The 19277-nt window shown below is 37.2% G+C and overlaps 1 protein-coding gene across 3 annotated transcripts in view; it reads right to left on the bottom strand.

Moving 5' to 3' along the window:
* The window catches only part of Aff1 (ALF transcription elongation factor 1), a 189614-nt gene that overhangs the window by 50991 nt on the left and 119346 nt on the right, over positions 1-19277 (bottom strand). For 2 of the 3 annotated variants that reach the window (XM_076865240.1, XM_076865242.1), the window contains one exon: positions 4486-4530. In XM_076865240.1, the coding sequence (XP_076721355.1) occupies positions 4486-4530 (45 nt within the window). The remainder of the gene's footprint in view (positions 1-4485; positions 4531-19277) is intronic. The other variant, XM_076865241.1, reaches the window with a different exon arrangement.

The following is a 19277-nucleotide window of genomic DNA, read 5'->3' as shown; positions in this document are numbered from 1 at the left end:
GGAAAAGCTGAAGAACTCCAACTTATAAAACTGAAAAAAATCAACTTTGAAAAACAAGTATGTATATGAGTGGAATCAATCCTTTGAATATTGTAATGCACACAAACTGTAACAGGTGCTGGCAAAGTTTATGTAACCGTGAGGATGTTAACAGCACACTGTGCTGGGCAAACATCTCCACTCTGCTTTCTTTCTCCCTCAACTTCTTTACTGCATTTCCTGGAATTACTGAAGTTCAAAGGAAGAACTTTCCTGTTTGACTTAAGCAAACAAGTAATTCAGGCCACTTGATCCACTTAGAGTTTTAGTGGATTTGACTCTTCCCGATACACACTATAGCACATAAGAACTTTTTAGAGAAAAGGGCCTTTAAAAATCACCTTCATTTTCCATTAAGAAAAGTGTAATTTTTTTTTTCTCATGAATTTCTTGGATGAAGGCAAGATTTCTAAAGCTTACAAACCAATATATTTATATTGACATAAATTCTCCTAGGCATGTTTGTGAACTTGATTTTGCTTTGCTAACAAACTGGTAGAAAACAGTTATGTCAGATAAAGGACATGTCTAATCACAAACATACATGGGTGAGCATGTGCACACACACACTTTTTGAAAGGGCTAAAATGGCATTGGAGATCATTAATTCCAACTCCAGCATTTTACAGATGAGAAAACTGAGGTCCAAAATGATTGGGCCAAAACCTCACAGGAAAGCTGAAGGCTGCAGAGCACAATTTGTAGGCCTCTCTTTCTTACCACATATGTTGCAATTGCTGGACAAACTGGCTTAACAATCAACAGGCAACTCTCCACCAGCAAGCTGGTGAGCCAGGGGAGCTGTGGTATCTTATTATGCATCATAACACTCCATTCTTTTCAAATGCTAGTTAACTTCTCTATTTGCACTGATATGCCATCTGATCTTTGCCACAATGGGAGGTGGAGTTTAAGCAAGTACATTCACCTTCTGTACTCCTTTCCCTGCCTTTCCCCACCACCACTCTGGGTTGCTTGTAGCCCCAGGACAGACTAGAGAGACCTTGTGCAGTGATGAGCAGCATAACTCATGCTGGCTCTGAATAATTTTTGTGGAAAGTGAAATCATGCTCTTATCTGCTGACTGGCCATCTGCTTTGTTCAGTACACAACAGGCGTTCTGTACTAAAACATACTGGAAAGAGTAACAGCTCTGCAGCCAGGGACCTCAAATGGAATTGTAACTCTAACCCAAATCTGCCGTGTCAGCCTGGCAAAGTTGCCTGAATTCTGGGCTCCAGTTCCCAGTAAAGGGTGGACTAGAACTACTTATTTTTTAAAGTATAATAAGGACAGTTTAACTACAGTGCTTGGATACATGACGTACAGAAGGCAGTTAATCAATGGAAAGCATTACAACTTTAATTAAAAGTCCAGTTTTAAAAGATTTTCAATATTGCACCAAGGAGAGATACCTACTGTTTTATTCGTTTGGCAATAGTTTAGGGCATGGAATCACTATAATGCTATTAATACAAAACCAGGTAATGATTAGTTGAGGAGACATCTGAAAGCATCACCCTTATGTTTTATAAGAGTTTCTTTAGAATCCTGATGTTATCTATGACTTTTAGTCACCAATTATTCCCCAACAATATCCATTGTTGCTCTCAATGCCTAAGGCTGTCCCAGCTATTAAATCAGGCAGTTGGAAAGTACATAAATTCTTTCAGACCCTAAGTGGTTCCCTGGTAGTCTGAAAGAATTTATATACTTCCCTAAATGCCTAACTTGCCAAAGGGACTTAGACATGAGGAGAATTGGGGCCATTACTAGGGAGAGGAAGCTGTCCAGAAAGAACCACGAGACTGAGACTTCGTTCCCTACTTAGTAACAACTTATCACAAAGACTGAGCCAAGGCAGGTGGCACTTTAAGGCTCAAAGCTGCATCTCTTCTCCTTGCTATTTACTCTCACACTGTCTCATTCTAGTTGTTCCTCTCATACACCAACTTCTCCCATCCCAAGGCTTCCCCTCCCCCTCAAGGCCACTGTTTGCTGGCCTCTCATATCTCTCACAGCCCCATCACTGTATTATATGTTTTCCTTTCTCACCATGCCTCCAGGAGATCAAGGACTCCATTTGCTTCACTGTGGCATCCCAGTGCCTACAAGAGTATCTGGAGGTTTCACAGGTGTTTGTTGAATGAATGATAAATAATAATGCTACCATGCATTACGCCAGCCTCATTGGCATGTTGAGCAGATGTGGAGACCAAACTACTCTATGTAGAAAGCAACAGCATTTTCCATATGCCTGCTGAGGGTACGCTGTCCTTTCTGGCCATAGCACACAGACCATCTCCTGGTTACTATGAGTCTGTCTGCTATCTGCCTACCCTATCAACTTGTAGAAGTGACAGGCCACTTCCCCTTCATTAGAATACTTCCACTCTAAATGTTGCCCCTCAGAGAACCAAACAACATCTTCTGTGCTTGATCTTTGCTGTTAATGAAGTATTTGCTGCCTCTAGCACCCATCAGAAAGATCTGAGATTGGACTCCTGACAATCTTAATAAACTGCTGGTACAAGATAAGAATAGGAAGCTTGAGGCAGGGCATAATGTCTGGTTCTGCATCAGAGAGAGCTGGTGTGGATCCTAGAGATCATCTGCTAGTCATGAGTCTTCATTGTACCATGAGGAAACTAAAACCCAGCTAGATGTAGGACTTCAATGAGGTCGCAGACATAGGAGGTAACAAACTCACAGCCTGTGAAAGTTTTGGTCCAAACCTTCTCAGACCTGGCATCGTGTTATTTGCTTTCTCCACTTACAATTTCCAAATGAACACACAGACCTTCACTTGAATAAACCACTTACTCTCAAGTGCTTCCAGCTAGGCAAGAACTCATTAAAATGATGTTGGATAAAAGGGGAGGGAGAGTAGATGGGTTTATTAAATTAAAAATACTTGTTTAATGCTATCATACCATCGTTCCTAAAGAAAGGATGTGATGTGTCTCCCATTAACGAAACATCAAAATCTAAGAGAAGCATAGAAACATTTAAATATGCAGATGATAAACCTGTATTGTTGCAGCTGCTTTTTATACTTCAGTCATTTATTCTTTTTATGACTCACTATAGGAAAGAATTTCAGAAAAAGGGGAGGGAATAGATGATACAAAAACCTGATCAAAGGTAATTTGCTTAATAATCTTACATGTTGATTGTCAAATTTTTCTAATCTTTAGCAGTTCAAAGTGGATTACTTAAGAGGTAAATTTCACAGAAAACTAACTATATAAGAAGGGACAAAAGATTGTAAAACAAAAGTGATAGAAGTGTTTTCCAATGATCTATTTCACAGGTGACAAAGTAACCAATAGAGTAATCAATATGTTTATTTGCTGGCTGCAGTCAAAATCATCAATTAATAACTTTACAATGAAAAATTAAAGAGATTGGATAGATTTATATTGAGGGGACAATGAATATTAGAGATTAAAAGAGGCAAATATGTCATATCTGTCTTCTAATTTGAAAAAAAATTAGAAACTTTATAATAAATGATAAAGAGTTTTTATGTCATTTTTACTGATACTTAGAAACCATAAAAGATATACACAAAACTGTTACTACAATTTAACTATATTTGAGTGCTAAAATTCATCTCTAGATTTTCTAGAAATTAAAGTCAAAATAGGAAACATGATAGTTTATGTAGCTCTTCTCAGGTAAAAAGAAAGCATGTCAGTTCAAGAAGGATATATTTTTTTTCCTAGAGTTGAATTCTAGAAAGAATTTGTCATGCTTGTACAAGGAAAACTGAACAAGTGGATAATATATTCAAAGACTCATTTGTAGAAGCAGCACAAATGTTTGGAACAGTCTCAATAAATGAGCAAAAAATTAAAATTAAAAAACCTCTAAGGTAAAACTAAAGATGTTTATTTATTTGCCTTTTTTTGTTTGTTTTGGGGAGTGGAGGGCCTTTAAAATTTCAATGACTCATTCCAAAAAAGGCCGGAGAGGGGCTGGGGATATAACTCAGTTGGTAGCGTGCTTGCCTGGCATGTACAAGGCCCTGGGGTTCCATCCCTAGCACCACCACCACAACAAAAAAGGCCAGACATACCAGGTGTCACTAGACCCCAAGATATACAGATTCCACATTGTTTGATCCCTGCTGCCTCCCAGGTGACATCAACCCAGGGGTTTCCTCTCTGAGCTATGACCTGATCTTCATGGATAACCAGAAAAATGTGAACACTACCATAAAACTCTGGCCCCAGTACCCTGCAGTTTGTAAACGTCATTTTAATTAATAAAATCTGTTAGAGAATTCCTAAGACTCCCTATGTTACTCTTCTGGTTTATTTGGCGGTTGGAGGCATTAAGGGGAAAAACCTGTTGAAAGAGGGTTGGAAATGGTAGCTGTCCATTAAAGCAATACATGTCTGCTTGCTTACATGTCTCTTCAAATGACAAAAATCAGCTCACCTTTAGAATTTCTTCAACACAATGGACTTCATTGGAGTACGTCTGCTAAAAGTGAAAAGAAGGAAAAGATGAGTAAACATACAACAGCTAGGAGTGATGTGATAATGATTGACACTGGTGTCCACAGCAGCGCTCAAGGCTAGCTCACCTCCAGGTCCACATTTCACTAGGAACTTTGCATTCTGGATGAATAAGACCAAAGAGATTCATCTAGCTTGATCTTAGGGAAATGCACAAGGAAACAGTGAGCAGAGACCTTGGCAGACAACTGTGACCCTCAGGTCAAAATTTAATCAATGGAAAAATTGTATATTAAAAAAATAGTACCTAAGTACCTTTAGATGTATAACACATACAGCAGAAATGGAGACAAAATGATTAAAACAGGTAACTCCAGCTCAAGTTAAATGAATACAAAAATGGCAATCATCTGAACTCCTTAGTAGTTCAATCGAGAATACCCCTTTATTGCCACACACAGTGGTGCACACCTGTAATCCCAGCAACCCAGGAGGCTGAGGTAAAAGGATTGCAACTTTGAGGCCAGCCTCAGCAACTTAATGCGACCCTATCTCAAAATAATAACTTTTAGGACTGAGGATGTAGCTCAGGGGTAAAACAGCTCTGGGTGCAACCCACAGTACCAAAAAAACAAAAACAAAAACAAAAACAAAAAAACCCCTCTTTATTAGTATTGTTTTTTAATATCCTAACCTACCAAAATTTATTTTAAAGTTAAAAATGTCTCTCACCCTAGTCAGCATTACCACCTTACACACACACACACACGTGCATACAAAATTTTCCCAGGAAGCAAACGTATAGGGAAAGGAAATGACAAGACAAAAAGCAACATTCATACTGTCCTGTAGTCGAATTTAATGGACATGTCAAAATTCAACTTCAATTTGATCTGCCTAGGTGTGTGTTTAAAACATTTAAGTTTCCTGGAAATAGCTTTATTCAAATTTTCATACTCTGTTATTGTTGAGTACGGCTACAAAGTTTGGGGGTTTAACAAAAAGAATTGAGGGTATCCCTAAAACCTGCACCCACTCAGACATTCTGCATGTGAACAACTAGATCTGCTTTTTGGTTTTCAGAACCATTAAAAGATATATAACAACTGGACCCAACATTACTGCTCTGTTTTAGCAAAGGTAGAGAAATGGGTGCTGTTTTCATCCAAGGGTAAAACACAACAATATACGTGGTTTTAACGTATTATTAGAAAAAATAACAAATACATATTGAGATAACTTGACAGAACAGAGTGTATGATTATATTAACTCTGGATAAACAGTCCCCTCATTCTACCTATCACTGGAATGAAAATGGTAATCCAATTATAACATGTGGCAATCAATGAAAATAATGAGAATACTGAATAGAGGCAAAAATAAGATAAAAATTTATCCTCTGTTTCCAAAAGAATGAATGAGAAAGCTATACCTTCAAGACACAGAGAAAACTTTTTATCTGATCATCCTAATAACTCAACTTTTAACCAAGACTTCATATCGCCAAAGACACATTAAAAAAAAAAAAAAAAACTTATTCCATAGGATGAATCAGGACTGAAGAAATTTTCCTAGAGCTTATCTACAGATGAGCAACATTGACCTTACACATACTCATAAAGAGCCTCCCTTAGCTCATTAAAAATTCTAAATAAGGTCTTGGGTTCAAGTTAGTTGGTTAAATTACTATGAATTTTCCTAGGAGTCTCATTATGGGAGTAGAGGTGTTTAAAAGTGGAGCAAGGGTTCTGTTTCAACCACATAAGGCAGTATCATATTTTTAAAAGTCCCAGCCAGAGGAATAGATGAACTCTAGATAGGGCAAAGGGGTGGGAAGGGAAGGGAGGGGGCATGGGGTTTGAAATGATGGTAGAATGTGATGGACATCATTATTCAAACTACATGTATGAAGACACAAATGGTGTGAATATACTTTGTATACAAGTAGAGATATAAAGAATTATGCTCTATATATGTAATATGAATTGTAATATATTCCATTGTCATATAACAAATCAGAATAAAAAATATTTTTTTTAAAAAAAAAAGTCCCAGCCAGATGTGATGGCACACACCTGTGATCCCAGCTATTTGGGAGGTGGGAGGATAACCCATTCAAGGCCAGCCTGATTCACTTAGAAAAAACCTGAGTCAAAATAAATTTTTGAAAGGTCTGTAGCTCAGAGTGTTTGCCTAGCATAAAGTGAGGTCCTGAATTCAATCTGCAGTACTGAAAAACAAACAAACCACAATAACAACAACAACCAAAAAAAAAAAAAAAAAAACCTAAGCAATCCTGTTTATAATGCAAATAATTGAAAATGATCAAATGCCCAACAACAGGAGTCCAGCTAAAATACATGCCTGCATATAACAATTATGTTATGCAGACTTAGTAGTTTAGATATATACGCTTTTATGGAAAGGTGTTCAAGATAATATACTTTGAACTTTTTTCCTTAGAAATAATTTTGTTTAGGAAAAACTGCTAAAATGCTAAAAGGAATTCGACAAGCTCTTTGCCCAGATTCCCAAATATTAACATTTGCTTTATTTTTTTCTCTACCCATCTTCACACCCACATACACTGAGCCCTCTCTGAGATTAAGTTACGACCCCTTTACTCTTAAATACTTCTATGCTCATCAAGCCACTTTTTAAGCCTATAGTTAAAATAGGGCAGTTACAAGACAAGTCTGTACAGTACGAGTCCATTTTACCTTCCATGTGTCTGAGATTCACATCTCCATTTTTCTCCCCATCCAAATTAGAGGCAGTCAAACTACAGAATAGGTCTTTCAGGTGTGACTGCAAAGAAAGATCTATAAGAACAAACTGTCTCTTTTAAGAACAACTTAGTACTTCCAAGTTGACCACTGGAAGGGGACGTCCCAAGAGGGAAGGAGAGGTTGTTGGAATAACCATGGCATGCTAATCCCATTCTTAAAATCCACATTCCTCATAGGGTCTTTATCTCAATACTGTCACTCCTACAAAGCAGAACCAGGCTCTCCCTTTAACACTGTGACCAAAGAATAAAAAATATAATTGGTCCTGCCAAGTCTCTCGGCAACACAGCTGAATTCAAGAGATGATTTATTTAAAGAAAGCAACAAACAGCTGTATGGATCAGGAAACTCTAGTTAGCAGGTCCTTTTTGTCTAGTTCTCCCCCAATGGTTTAGACACCAACTCTATCATGACCACAAATTTCACTGCTGTCTCCCACCCTCAATATCTAGGTGGGAGATATGTAGGCCAGGTGGGATCTCCCCTCTGCCTGTTTGTGGTCACTTCACATATCTGGTTTCCTGTATAGAGACTAACCGCCCAGCAGAGATCTCACTTCCCCTATGGGGTATGGCCTTAATACAGGAACCATAATTCTTCTCAATTTTTAAAAATTATATTCATTCACTAATTCATTTATACTGGCAATTGAACCCTGGGGTACTTTACCACCAAGATACATCCCCAGTCCTAAAAGTTTTTGAGATAGGGGCTCATTAAGTGGCTGAAGGTCTCGTGGAGCAGTTATTTACTGAATGCATATTGCATTAAACTCTGTACGTAAATTAATTCTTCAATCCAGTTATAAAGTCAATTATTAGCTTAGCAGGGAGGAGAGCTATGACACTAAATGTGCCCATCAACTGTAAGATACATCCCTATTACAGAAGCTTTAGAATGAAATAAAAATGTCTCAGGAATGCTGTAAAAGGCTCAATTTAATTCTCAGATCAACCTTTGTGATACATATTATCTCAGTTTTTAAAACAAGGAGATTGGAATTGCAAGTCTAAGGTCACACAAAAGTTCTGAAGTGGTAAAGCCTTATCCCATCAAACTGACTTTCCAAAAAGCCCAACATTCATGCAGGAGACTAACATATCAGTTTCTTAGGAGGTAGTGTGATTCCAGTCCTCCTATGCATGACCAAAGCCCTATTTCAAAGAGCAACATCTTTCATCTGTTCCTACAAAGAAGCATTTTGGTATTCACATTTGACTACCTTTTACCCCCACAAGTGCTTCAGAACAGAAAACGCAGAAAGCTCACTTGGGTCTGATTTCTTGCTTCTCTTGGAATGATACTGTGAAACCATAAGAAAATGCATTGATACTAAAATAAAATATTTTGGTAAATGTCTTCTAAGCATGATACAGTGTGTTTATAATAAGCTTAAAAGACCTGGATGGAAAAAATACATCTTACTACTGAGACAGGGAGGTTCTTGGCAATATTATATTTTAAGCCTCTCAAGTTTCAACAGAGCAGCATTTTTATAACAATACTATTCTCAAAAAGGCTTAGTTATCACTAACCAGGAAATACGGCAAGCAGCAGGCAGAAGAAGGAAGCCTAAAGAGCTTAGATCCCAGATCTGGCTCTGCTGCAGACTCACTCTGCAATCCTGGATAAGATTCAACCTCTTTGGGAGCATTTCCTCATTGTGATAAGGGATAATAACACCAAACCTAACCACTTCACAGGGTTGGTGTGAAGGTCAAATGTGAAAACATGGAACTTTAAAAACTGTCAAAAGTATCTATATCTATGGAATAATACACAGTGCCAACATTAATCATCAAAACATTCTTCAACAGTGTCACCGCTTTTAAAACCAAACCTCAATAGTTTCACTATGTGAAGTTTAACTTAAAAAATTAACATAAATGCCTATTTTTCTTCAAATGTGTCACTCATGCATTTCTGTTCAGTTTATTTATTTGCTGCTTATTTAGCCCCAAATGCCTGCAACCCTCCCACTGAGCCTTCAGTTTGCAGGTGAAAAACTATCCTTTGGAAAACACTCCCTTACCCCTCAGCTGTCCAGGTGTTCTGATGTTCAGAATGCTGTATTCTGTCATTGTATCATCTCTGCTGCTTCGAGGTTACAAGTTCCATGAAAGCAGGGGACAGGCTGACCTCACTGACTCATCAGTCACATGCTGCCTGCCTCACAGATGCCACAAAAAGCATTTGCTGGTATGTTTTCACCCTCAGAACTCAGAATTTGAAAATAAGTTTCTAACATCTAGGGCTTTAAAAACTTAGTAGATGCTGCAGGTGTTTGAATTATAAATGATCATCTTAAAAGAATAAATGGAAATAAACATAACAGGGATAAAAGGAAATTGCTTTGCATTGTCTTCACCTCAAGAATATTTAAATTACACCAAGAAACTCTTTTTCCCAGATCAGACTGGCAAACAACCAAAAGATTGACAATACTGTACCTAAGAGAGAGATGTGGGGAAACAGGCACTTGAACACTGGGACTGGTGGGAGGGCAAAGTGGTATAAACTCCAAAGACACCAGTTTGGCAGTAGCTACCAAGTTCTAATTACATACTCTCTTTGACTTACCCTGCTGACTTCTATACGTAGTACAACACGTAACTTCAACTTGCAAAGAATAAGACACTAGAAACAATCTAAATGTCTATCTGTAGGTAACTAAAAAAACTATGGCACACACCACTTTCATAGAAATACTATGCATCTATGACAAACAATGAAGACACTCTTTGCATACTGATTTAAGGAGGTAATCTCTAACCGATATTGTTAAGCAGGAAAAAAAACAAATAAGGGTCATTATATGCCAGCATTTGTATAAATGAAAAAGTGTCAGTGAGATAAGAACAATATATGCAGAATTGCTGATTATGTATAAAATACCATTGGGAATAATGCACAAGAAATTCATAACACCAATTTCTTCTAGAAAGAAAAAAAAGGTGGCTGAGGAATGGAGTAAGAGGAAGATTTCCACTACATATCCATTAAAATGTATTAGTTATTCATAAATAAAAACACAAATATTAGCTTGAAAAATCTTTTTCTCAAAGGACAGTTGCATATCCTCAGCTACTTCTGTAGCTACTCAATCTCCCCAGCTCACTCCTCTGTCTCTGGGCTTGTCCCATCTAATACCTTCCACCCAGAATTGCCAGTTACATATTTACAGGCAGCCTTACCCAGTAGACTTGATTTGCAGTCAACACCTGGCCCCAAGCTTGCTTACTAAATCATTCTTGCTCCCCAAACTAGACTACCAACAAGGAGAGCACGTTTTGGTTCTCCTTTCTTTTTTTTTAATCAAACTTAAATACTCCAGACATATCTGAAACACATAAAGCCTTGCAGTATTGTTAAGAGGAAAAAATAAAATTAAGGCATGTTAAAGTTAGTGTTATGCAAATAAACACATGGTTTTACATGGAGATACTATAATCATCATTTCTAAGAGACAGATTAGAGGGGGAGACCAAAAATCTTGGCTGAGCAAGGTTTTGACATAAAATTAATTGTATTCTGCAAATATGCAATAAATTCCCTGAACAACTAAGCCTGTTCCAAGAACATGCTCCTAAGTGCTGGGTGTGCCTACTTCGGCTGGAACAGGTATAAAAGGACTAGCAGTACTGCTTCTTCAGAAGCAACATGCCCTTTGGGCAACTGTGTAAATGCCTTACCTCCACACCCAGAATTTTAGGATAAGAGTTTTTAAGATCCCTGGACGATATACAGGCATGCTTATAGACCAAATTAAAACAAGAACAACAACAACAACTGTGCTACAGACTATTCATATGGAAGGAGAGATATTAAACTAGAAAACAAGGAATAAGTCACCATAGACTGTGTTGTCATTTAAATTGTAAAATCAACTTTATTTTTTCCTTTTCTGGTGCATTATAATTATACATGATGGTGGAATCCATTATTATATGCAAAAGTAAATTGAACTATTAAATTCTCCCTTAAAATTATTAATTTCACTTCATCCCTCCCCAGATATTTTTGAATAACTAAGACTAGCTTCCTAAAGGCAGAAGCTGGGATTTTAGTCAGCTCCTTATTCTCCAAGGCTTAGCATAGTTCTTGACCAATGTAGATAAGCAATTAATATCTGGGAAATGAATGGACTTGATTTTTGTCATCTCATCGCATTACAAATGAAATTCAGAAACATAAGCCAACCAAAAAGGAATTACAGAGTTACCTTATAGTGAACTCTCAATTTTTTCCTGGGAAGCAGTATATGTGTACTCATATTTGCAACTTCAGAGAACAAAGGTATTTTTTAAGATACAGAAATCGTCAATTTAAAAAGAAAGTAATATTTTAATTACAATTCATCAATTACCACCACTATTGCAATCAGATGTTTTCACTTATAGTAGTTGCCCAAATGTAGTTTAAGGATGTGAATTTCTCATAAAGCAAAGTTTCACATGTAAGAGTAACAGCAGATCTCTGGTTGGGAAAATCAAGCATTATACTTGGGTGGGGTGAAGAAAGGGTGTGTCTCTCCCTGAGACAGGAGATAAAGAAATACTCCAAGATAAACACTAAGAGAGAATACTGGAAGTTTGGAAGATGTACTAGCACCCCAATTCATTTAATAAGTGAGAGCCTATAGCCCCAATTTTTTAAAGTATAGGTAAAATGCTATTTTATAAGCAAACTACAATATTTCCTTATCTTTCACCAACTGAGGTAAAAATAGGCTCAAAATGGAAAAAAAAAAAAAACCTAAAATGTTACTGAAACTTACAAAACCTTATAGGAAGAAGTCTTTTGAAGTATTGGTCTTTCAAGATCAATATGATGGCTGGGTGCAGTGGCACACAACTATAACTCCAGCTACTGGGAAGGCTGATGAAGGAGGATCTCAAATTCAAGGAGAAACCTCTACAACTTAGTGAGACCCGTCTCAACATTAAAAAATAAGAAGGGCTGGGGACATAGCTCTGTAGTAGAAGCACCCCTGGATTCAATCTTCAGTACTTGAGGGGAGAAGGGGGGTCAATATGAACAATTAGATAATTTGTTGTTCATTTCTAGTTACTTTGATTATAACAGTGAAATAATTTGCTCTAATTAATGTCATAAAGATAATTTATTTTTCTAAAGCATATAAAAATTTATAAAAGCTCAATTTGTATTAAGTGAGCTACTTGAAATATTCTGGTAATTCTGTTTTGAGCTCTATTAAGAGACATTATTTATCATTATAAAACCTAAGGATTCTAGTTCTTGGGATCTGGTTTAAATAACTGAAAACCAGGAGTAGCGTTCTCTACATATAGAACTGTCTTGAACACTCCCTAGATACAAATATGCAAATAATGAGAGAGTAATAAAAGTGCTGGTTTCACCAGTTTTACTGCTAATAAAACTACTACATATCCTGAGACCATATGTGAGTTTGCAATTTTAAATGTATGCAAGCTTTCAAGTACAGTCACATAAAACAGTACCCATTTTTAAAATACTATTTAGTGATAATGTATCATATGGAAAAATATTTTCATCACTTTTTATGACAATATGTTAACTAACTTCACAGTGCAAAAGTTAAGAAGTTGGGGTATATACCTGGGATAGGTTTAAATTCACTAAAAACCAAGTACTTGACTGGAAAATGTTTTTTAAAAAAAATGTTTGAGAATAAATATGTCTAATCTCAGTTACTCGCCAACTTCCTAACTATTGATGTGAACTATTACATTCACTTTATAATAGGAGGAATCAGAAATCCCCCAATGGTCTCAGGCTCTAAAACACTGTGCCTTTGATGAAAAATCACATGAGGCCCCATGAAGCCCATTGTAGGCATAGCAGCCATGAATGATTTAGTAAGCAGGGCTAAAAAGGCACCATTTAAAAAAAAAAGAAAAAAGCCCCACAAAGAACAAGTCTAGACATTCCATCCCAGTGGTAATAAACTGACAAGGTCTTTCAAATGGCCTAAACTATCCGATCTTCCCCATCCACAACCAATTCTACTTATTAAAACAGTCTTCAAAGTACTTGGGGGAAGGATTTTTTAATTTTAGAGTGGAAACATCAATTGTGGGAAGAACAAGCAGCCTTCCAACTGCAATCCCTCGTTACGGCAGAGTGTGAAACTGCAGTGGGATATGCCTTCTGCATGCTCTCTACCTCCAGCCTGCCCTGCACACGCACACACGCACCCACTCACTCTCACAAATCATGTTAACGGATGGTTCTAGGTCTAAAACAACACTACTAAATTACTTAGTCAACCATGACAGAATTTATAGATACATAAACCTGTATTACTGCTCCCTCTTTAAAGTGTATGTGCCTATCAAATTTAAGTGGTTAACACTGTTTAGGAGCCATGTCTAATTCCGTTTCACAGGGGGGCCTGGACATTTTTTTCATAGCTGAGCATAAGCTAAGATTTCAGAGGTACCAGGAAAGGAAAAAACCAAAAACTTTCCATCAGTTTCTGGAGGAGGTTGAAAGAAAGTGAAGTCATAGGAATATGATAAACCGTTTAATCCACGCTTTGTCTGAAAGGACATAAAGATTTTATCCTGGGCTTATCCCAGCAGCAATATCAGCAGCCTCCTCTGGGTTAGGTGTTGGTTGTCTGTCTCCGGGCATGGATTGTTTTGAAAAACAAAAACCAAAATCCAGTAGAAAAGAAAAGAAAGTTACTGTAGTGGTAGGCAAGAGGCATGAATACTCTGAGGAAACCAACCAAGCTTCAAATTGCCCAGGGGGATTACTGATACTATGACAAACACAGAAGAGAGAATGCAAATAGAGATGACTGGCCCTTCTATCTTAAATCTAAACTATTTCAACAAGTTCCTCTTTAAAAAACAAAAACCAAACTTTAATGTTGAGTAACAAACAACCAGGTTAACTGCTAGTGTTTACAAAAATGTATTCTAGAAATGTACAACTCATTTACTATCGAAACATTATGAGTGGTTATGATCATTCATATAATCCTATCAAAGAACATCTGAACTTAAGGGTTTATTTTGCTTTTCTATAACCCATTAAAAACCAGATTCAGCCATTAAACAACAACAACAAAAAAAAAAATTCGTAATTTCACTGAATCCCAAATAAGAATTAATGATCTTTTCCTGCATTATGTTTATATGTAAATTTGTTCTCGGAGTATAGACAAACTGCATCAGACTTCCCACAAAGTTTATCTGGTTCATTAATGAATTGGTGAAAAGTGAAAATATATTTAATAACAAAGTTTTGAACAAATAGTTGCTCAAGGAGCACCAATATTTATCTATCTATCCATCCAGTTACTTATTTAAGTGGCAGTAGTGGGAATTGAACCCAGAACCTTGTGCACATTATGGAAGGGCTCTAACCAGAGCTATATCCCCAGCTCTTTCTATTTGGAGAAAGAATCTTGCTAAGTTGCCAGGGTAGGTTTAGAACTTGGGGTCCTCCTGCCTCAGCCTCCCAAGTAGTTGAGATTATAGGTATGTACCACCACGTCCACCTTGTTCTTTTTAATAAACCCAGAAGGCAGAGTAGATATATAAGTAAGAGTTATTTTAAATTTTCTAACTAGACATTTAGTATATGACAAAGAGAAAATTGCTTATAAAATAAATGTAATCCTCCTGAATTTAAAGTTATCATGATTCTAAAAGTTAGGAAACAATAGGGTTTGTCCCCATTTTGAAACATGAAGCAGTCTGTCACTCTTCTCAAATCTTTTCTCCATTTTAATATAATTCTCTCACCATCTGTTTCTCACTTCCCATATGGGCTCATATATGGGCACATGCAATGAAAAAGTTTAAAAAGTAACTCAGAGCACTTGACTCTGAACTCCAACCTCCTGAGTATTTCAAGGCACAACATAACTCAATCCCATTCTTCTAAACTTCAAAATTCTTACATTTACTGTCTTTCCCATTTTCTACCTTTCCTCCTATTCTCTTCTAGAATACAGAACCTAGATGCCAGAAAAGAGATGATATGGAAAACAGGCAACCACTCTCATAGGAACAACAAAAGCAACTCCCTTGAAAACTGCCCTTAAAAGTTGGGAGAATCACACCAGCAGAGGTAAATTATGTCTTTTTTTTTTTTTTAAGTTTTTTTTTTTTTTTTTAATATTTATTTTTTAGTTTTTGGCAGACACAACATCTTTGTTTGTATGTGGTGCTGAGGATCGAACCCAGGCCGCACGCATGCCAGGCAAGCGTGCTACCGCTTGAGCCACATCCCCAGCCCCGTAAATTATATCTTAGTGGTACATGACTCCAACTCTGTGCCCCCTGAGTATTTCATACACCTGGCACACAGTCCATGGGAAAATGCTCATGAAGTCCCCTGCATTTCCTTCCTGACATCATAATCACATGGCCAGCTGGGGGGACAGAGATGGACACATGCCCTTTTAAAAAAATATTTTTGAGATTCTTTCGAATTAAATTTCTTACGAGTATATAGTAACATCCTCCATAAAGTGAGCTGTATCATTTTAAATACCACAATCATGCTGTCTACCAAGCTGCACTGGCCTGAATACAGTAAGTGAACCTGAAAAGATTTAGATTGGCTTCTGAATAGCTGCGTCTTACCTGTTTTCTCGTTTCTTTTAGTTCTACTTTATACAGGCATCTCAAAGTCAAATACTTATTTCTTTAATAAAAATTTCTTTCAAGTGTTTTGTAGAATGAAATACACCAGTTTTCTGGACTTCACTATAACAACCCTGTCTTTAAAAGAAATTACTTGCGGCAAACTTAAAGTCACTAGAAAACTCTCTGTTGCCTCTTAAATCTGCTTACGATAGGTCCTCCAATTCATTTTATGACATAGTCTCTACTCAAAAAAGCCAAAAGAAAGTTTAAACTACATTCAATCAAGGAAGTATTTAAACCATAATTATTTGGGGGTTCTCTCTCCTTTTTCATTGCTTTTTGGCTGATTTCACTATAGCTAAACCATAAAATAAACAAGATCTGTCTTCTAAGAGGGAAAAATGGAAACACTGTCATCTTTTATTAGCTTTTTCATCACATAAATTTACACCCCTGACCAATGCATACTATGTGATCACAAATTCTGCCGAATAAATCAGTAAGAACATAAAGCTTAAAGTACACAAGTTTCTCAAGCATACCTGCCTGCATCCAAGTGAGATTACTTTGAAATTTTCCTATACTGAAATGAAAGCTGGTACTACTTGTATGTTAAAACTTGGGTGGAAGGCTCCTCAATCTTTTAAATCAGACTTAAATTATATATATCTCCTTTAAAAAAAAAAAGTCATCAACATTTGTCAACTCATTCAGAAATTTAAGACCAGAATTTGAAAGATGAAGAAAAAAAAAAACAAGTGGTAAGGAATTATTAAATGTTTATGTTCTTAATTTCTTTAAAATACATTGCCAAAAATATGTTATAATTTTCTACAAATACAAAACTAGATTTTCTCTACTGTTGCTCCCATTTTATTTCATAAGGGAGGGAAGAAAGAAGGCAGGAAGAAGGGAAACAAGGAGAATCCATAATTCAAACCAACAACCATCAAATCTCAAGAGGTATTACAAGCCTCCAGAGGCTGACCAAAAAAAAGCCACCCCACCGCACCTGTGTGCTACCTATCAAGTTTGTACAAAAGGAGGGAACATGGGAGGGGCCAAATACCTATGGCTGGAAAGCTATTTACCTTGTTTATAAACTCATACACAGCACACTAAACCACAGAGGATCCTCTGATGCCTCTCTGATGTTAACCACTAACAGCAAGCAAAGAAGAAGGTGAGAAGAGGAGACAGACAGACACACCCACAAATCCTAAGGCCTCACACTCTTGCTGGATTTCATTATGCCCAGTGGCCCCACCTGAACCTCAGGTTGCGTACTTACTGTGGGGAGGCTAAACACTTACCTCTGTGAGCATGCCTTTTTGACTTCCTACATGGCAAAAAAGCTTTCCTGGTTTCACACATGCCCTTGCTAACCCTACTCGATGCTACTAGGCCACTGTCGTTTGTGCTGGCGACTGTGATGGCGGCCTTGACACAGAGAACTTTGCATGTCTTCCCTGGTACTGAGCCATAAGAAGCAGCGATTGCTCCCAGGCACAACTCCCCTGGCTCTGCTCCTAAAAATGCTCTCTCAAGTATACCGTTGCTTAGCAATATTTGCCTTCCCCCTGTACATTTGAAATTGGCAACATCTGTCCCTTTGGCAATTTTGACTTGTGCAAAGCACCATGTGTATAGTTTAAAAACATACGGCTTTACGAAATGGGCAGCTCCCTCAACTCCTCCTGCCTTCCTGCAAAACCAGGGACGTAAAGACTCCAAAATGGTTTACTCTTTAGTTTGCTTTCAAGGCCAATAGAACAATCTACAGGATTTAAGGCAGCTGGTAGCCTATAAGCAAAATATTTAGGCCACCAGTGGGAGTTCCTATTAAACTCCAACTAATAAGTACTGTGTCTACACAATTACACCTGAGAATGTGTCTGAACTAAAAATCCCATTTAGTTAACAATTTCCTTCAGAACTAATTCTATCACAAGGCATTATGTGATAAATGTATCATTAGTTAAGATACAAAGGAAATTCACAGAGTAGATACAATTTTTTTTCTTTCTTTTTGAGGGGCTGGGGAGCGAACCCAAGTGTCCACACGTGGAACCAAAGTGTGCTAGCTAAGCTCTCTACCACTGGACTGCATACCCAGCCCATGGCACAACAATTTTCAGGCTCATATTATAACCACACTTCGGAAACAAAAATGTAAAGGCACACACACAGAGCACACTGATACAGGAAATTTATAATTGCATGAAAGAAAAAAAAATCATGTAACTTCAATATTATGGATTTCAAAACAAAATATCCTAAATTTCCTAAGTTTATTATTTATTTCCAACATAGTCATCCTAGTATTTTATGTAGGTTACTCATTAACATTAAAGTGGCTCATAACAATATAATTTTATACATAAGGGAAAAAACACAAAAAATAAAACTTTTATTGGTGGTATTCTAGTTCTACATATGATTTTACCAGCACATTGATGGGGAAATAAAAATCAGAGTGAGAAAAAGCATAAAAGTCCATTAAGAACTGAACTATGCTCTGTGCATTCAAACTTTGGCATGTGGACATTTTTTGTTCCTTTAAACAAATCAGACTACAATTTTCCTTTTAGCTTAAGCCAAACCAATTCTGACGTATTAGAAACACATGTTCTCAAAGAAATTCTACCGGAACTGAGTTCCAACTATAAAGGGCAGGCTAACCTTTTTATTCTCATGAAGTCTCTATCTGAATGCTTACAGAAGCAGAAAAGACTGAGTGATACCTGTTGACATTAAAAATACATCCAGCAGGTCCTTTACCCTGTGCATTTAACAATGTCCCTGAAACCTCACAACCTGCATGAATTTGTGTTTTAGTAAAACATCCATTCAACACTCTAGAATCCACGTCTCACCACAGGCCATCACTTTCTACTTGCTGATTACAAACAGTATTTGTTAAGTTATCCTTTATTGCATGTTATGGTAGAAACATGTGCAGACTTTGAAAACTGGGGGACTCAGAAATCTCAGATATTCATCAAGGTCATCTACTTTCTGGCTATGCAGGGTAGTGCTTATGAGGAAGATTCTCAGTCAGACACGTGAGCTTCCAGCCACAGCTCTACCATGGACGGACAATTTAGCGCACTGTTTGGGAATGGCTTGAACATAGTGCTTGGGCACCGAGGACACTCCTAATAAAATATAGATGTGATAATTTTTATCACTATCTTTCAGGGATATGAAAGCCTCATTCCTTTCCTTTCTTTCATTCTGCTATATTCCCTTTTCACCTCCTCCTCTATGAAACAACCAGAGACCCTTCAGCTCTGAAGAAGCCATCACCTACTTGACAGCTGCATCTGCAACACATTCCTAATAAATTCTGAATTAATTGATGTGAGAGAAA

The sequence above is a fragment of the Callospermophilus lateralis genome, chromosome 8 (assembly GCF_048772815.1).
Source record: "Callospermophilus lateralis isolate mCalLat2 chromosome 8, mCalLat2.hap1, whole genome shotgun sequence".
Classification (NCBI taxonomy): domain Eukaryota; kingdom Metazoa; phylum Chordata; class Mammalia; order Rodentia; family Sciuridae; genus Callospermophilus; species Callospermophilus lateralis.
The sequence above is the reverse complement of the archived record's forward strand: the minus strand, read 5'-3'. Positions and strand labels throughout refer to the sequence as shown.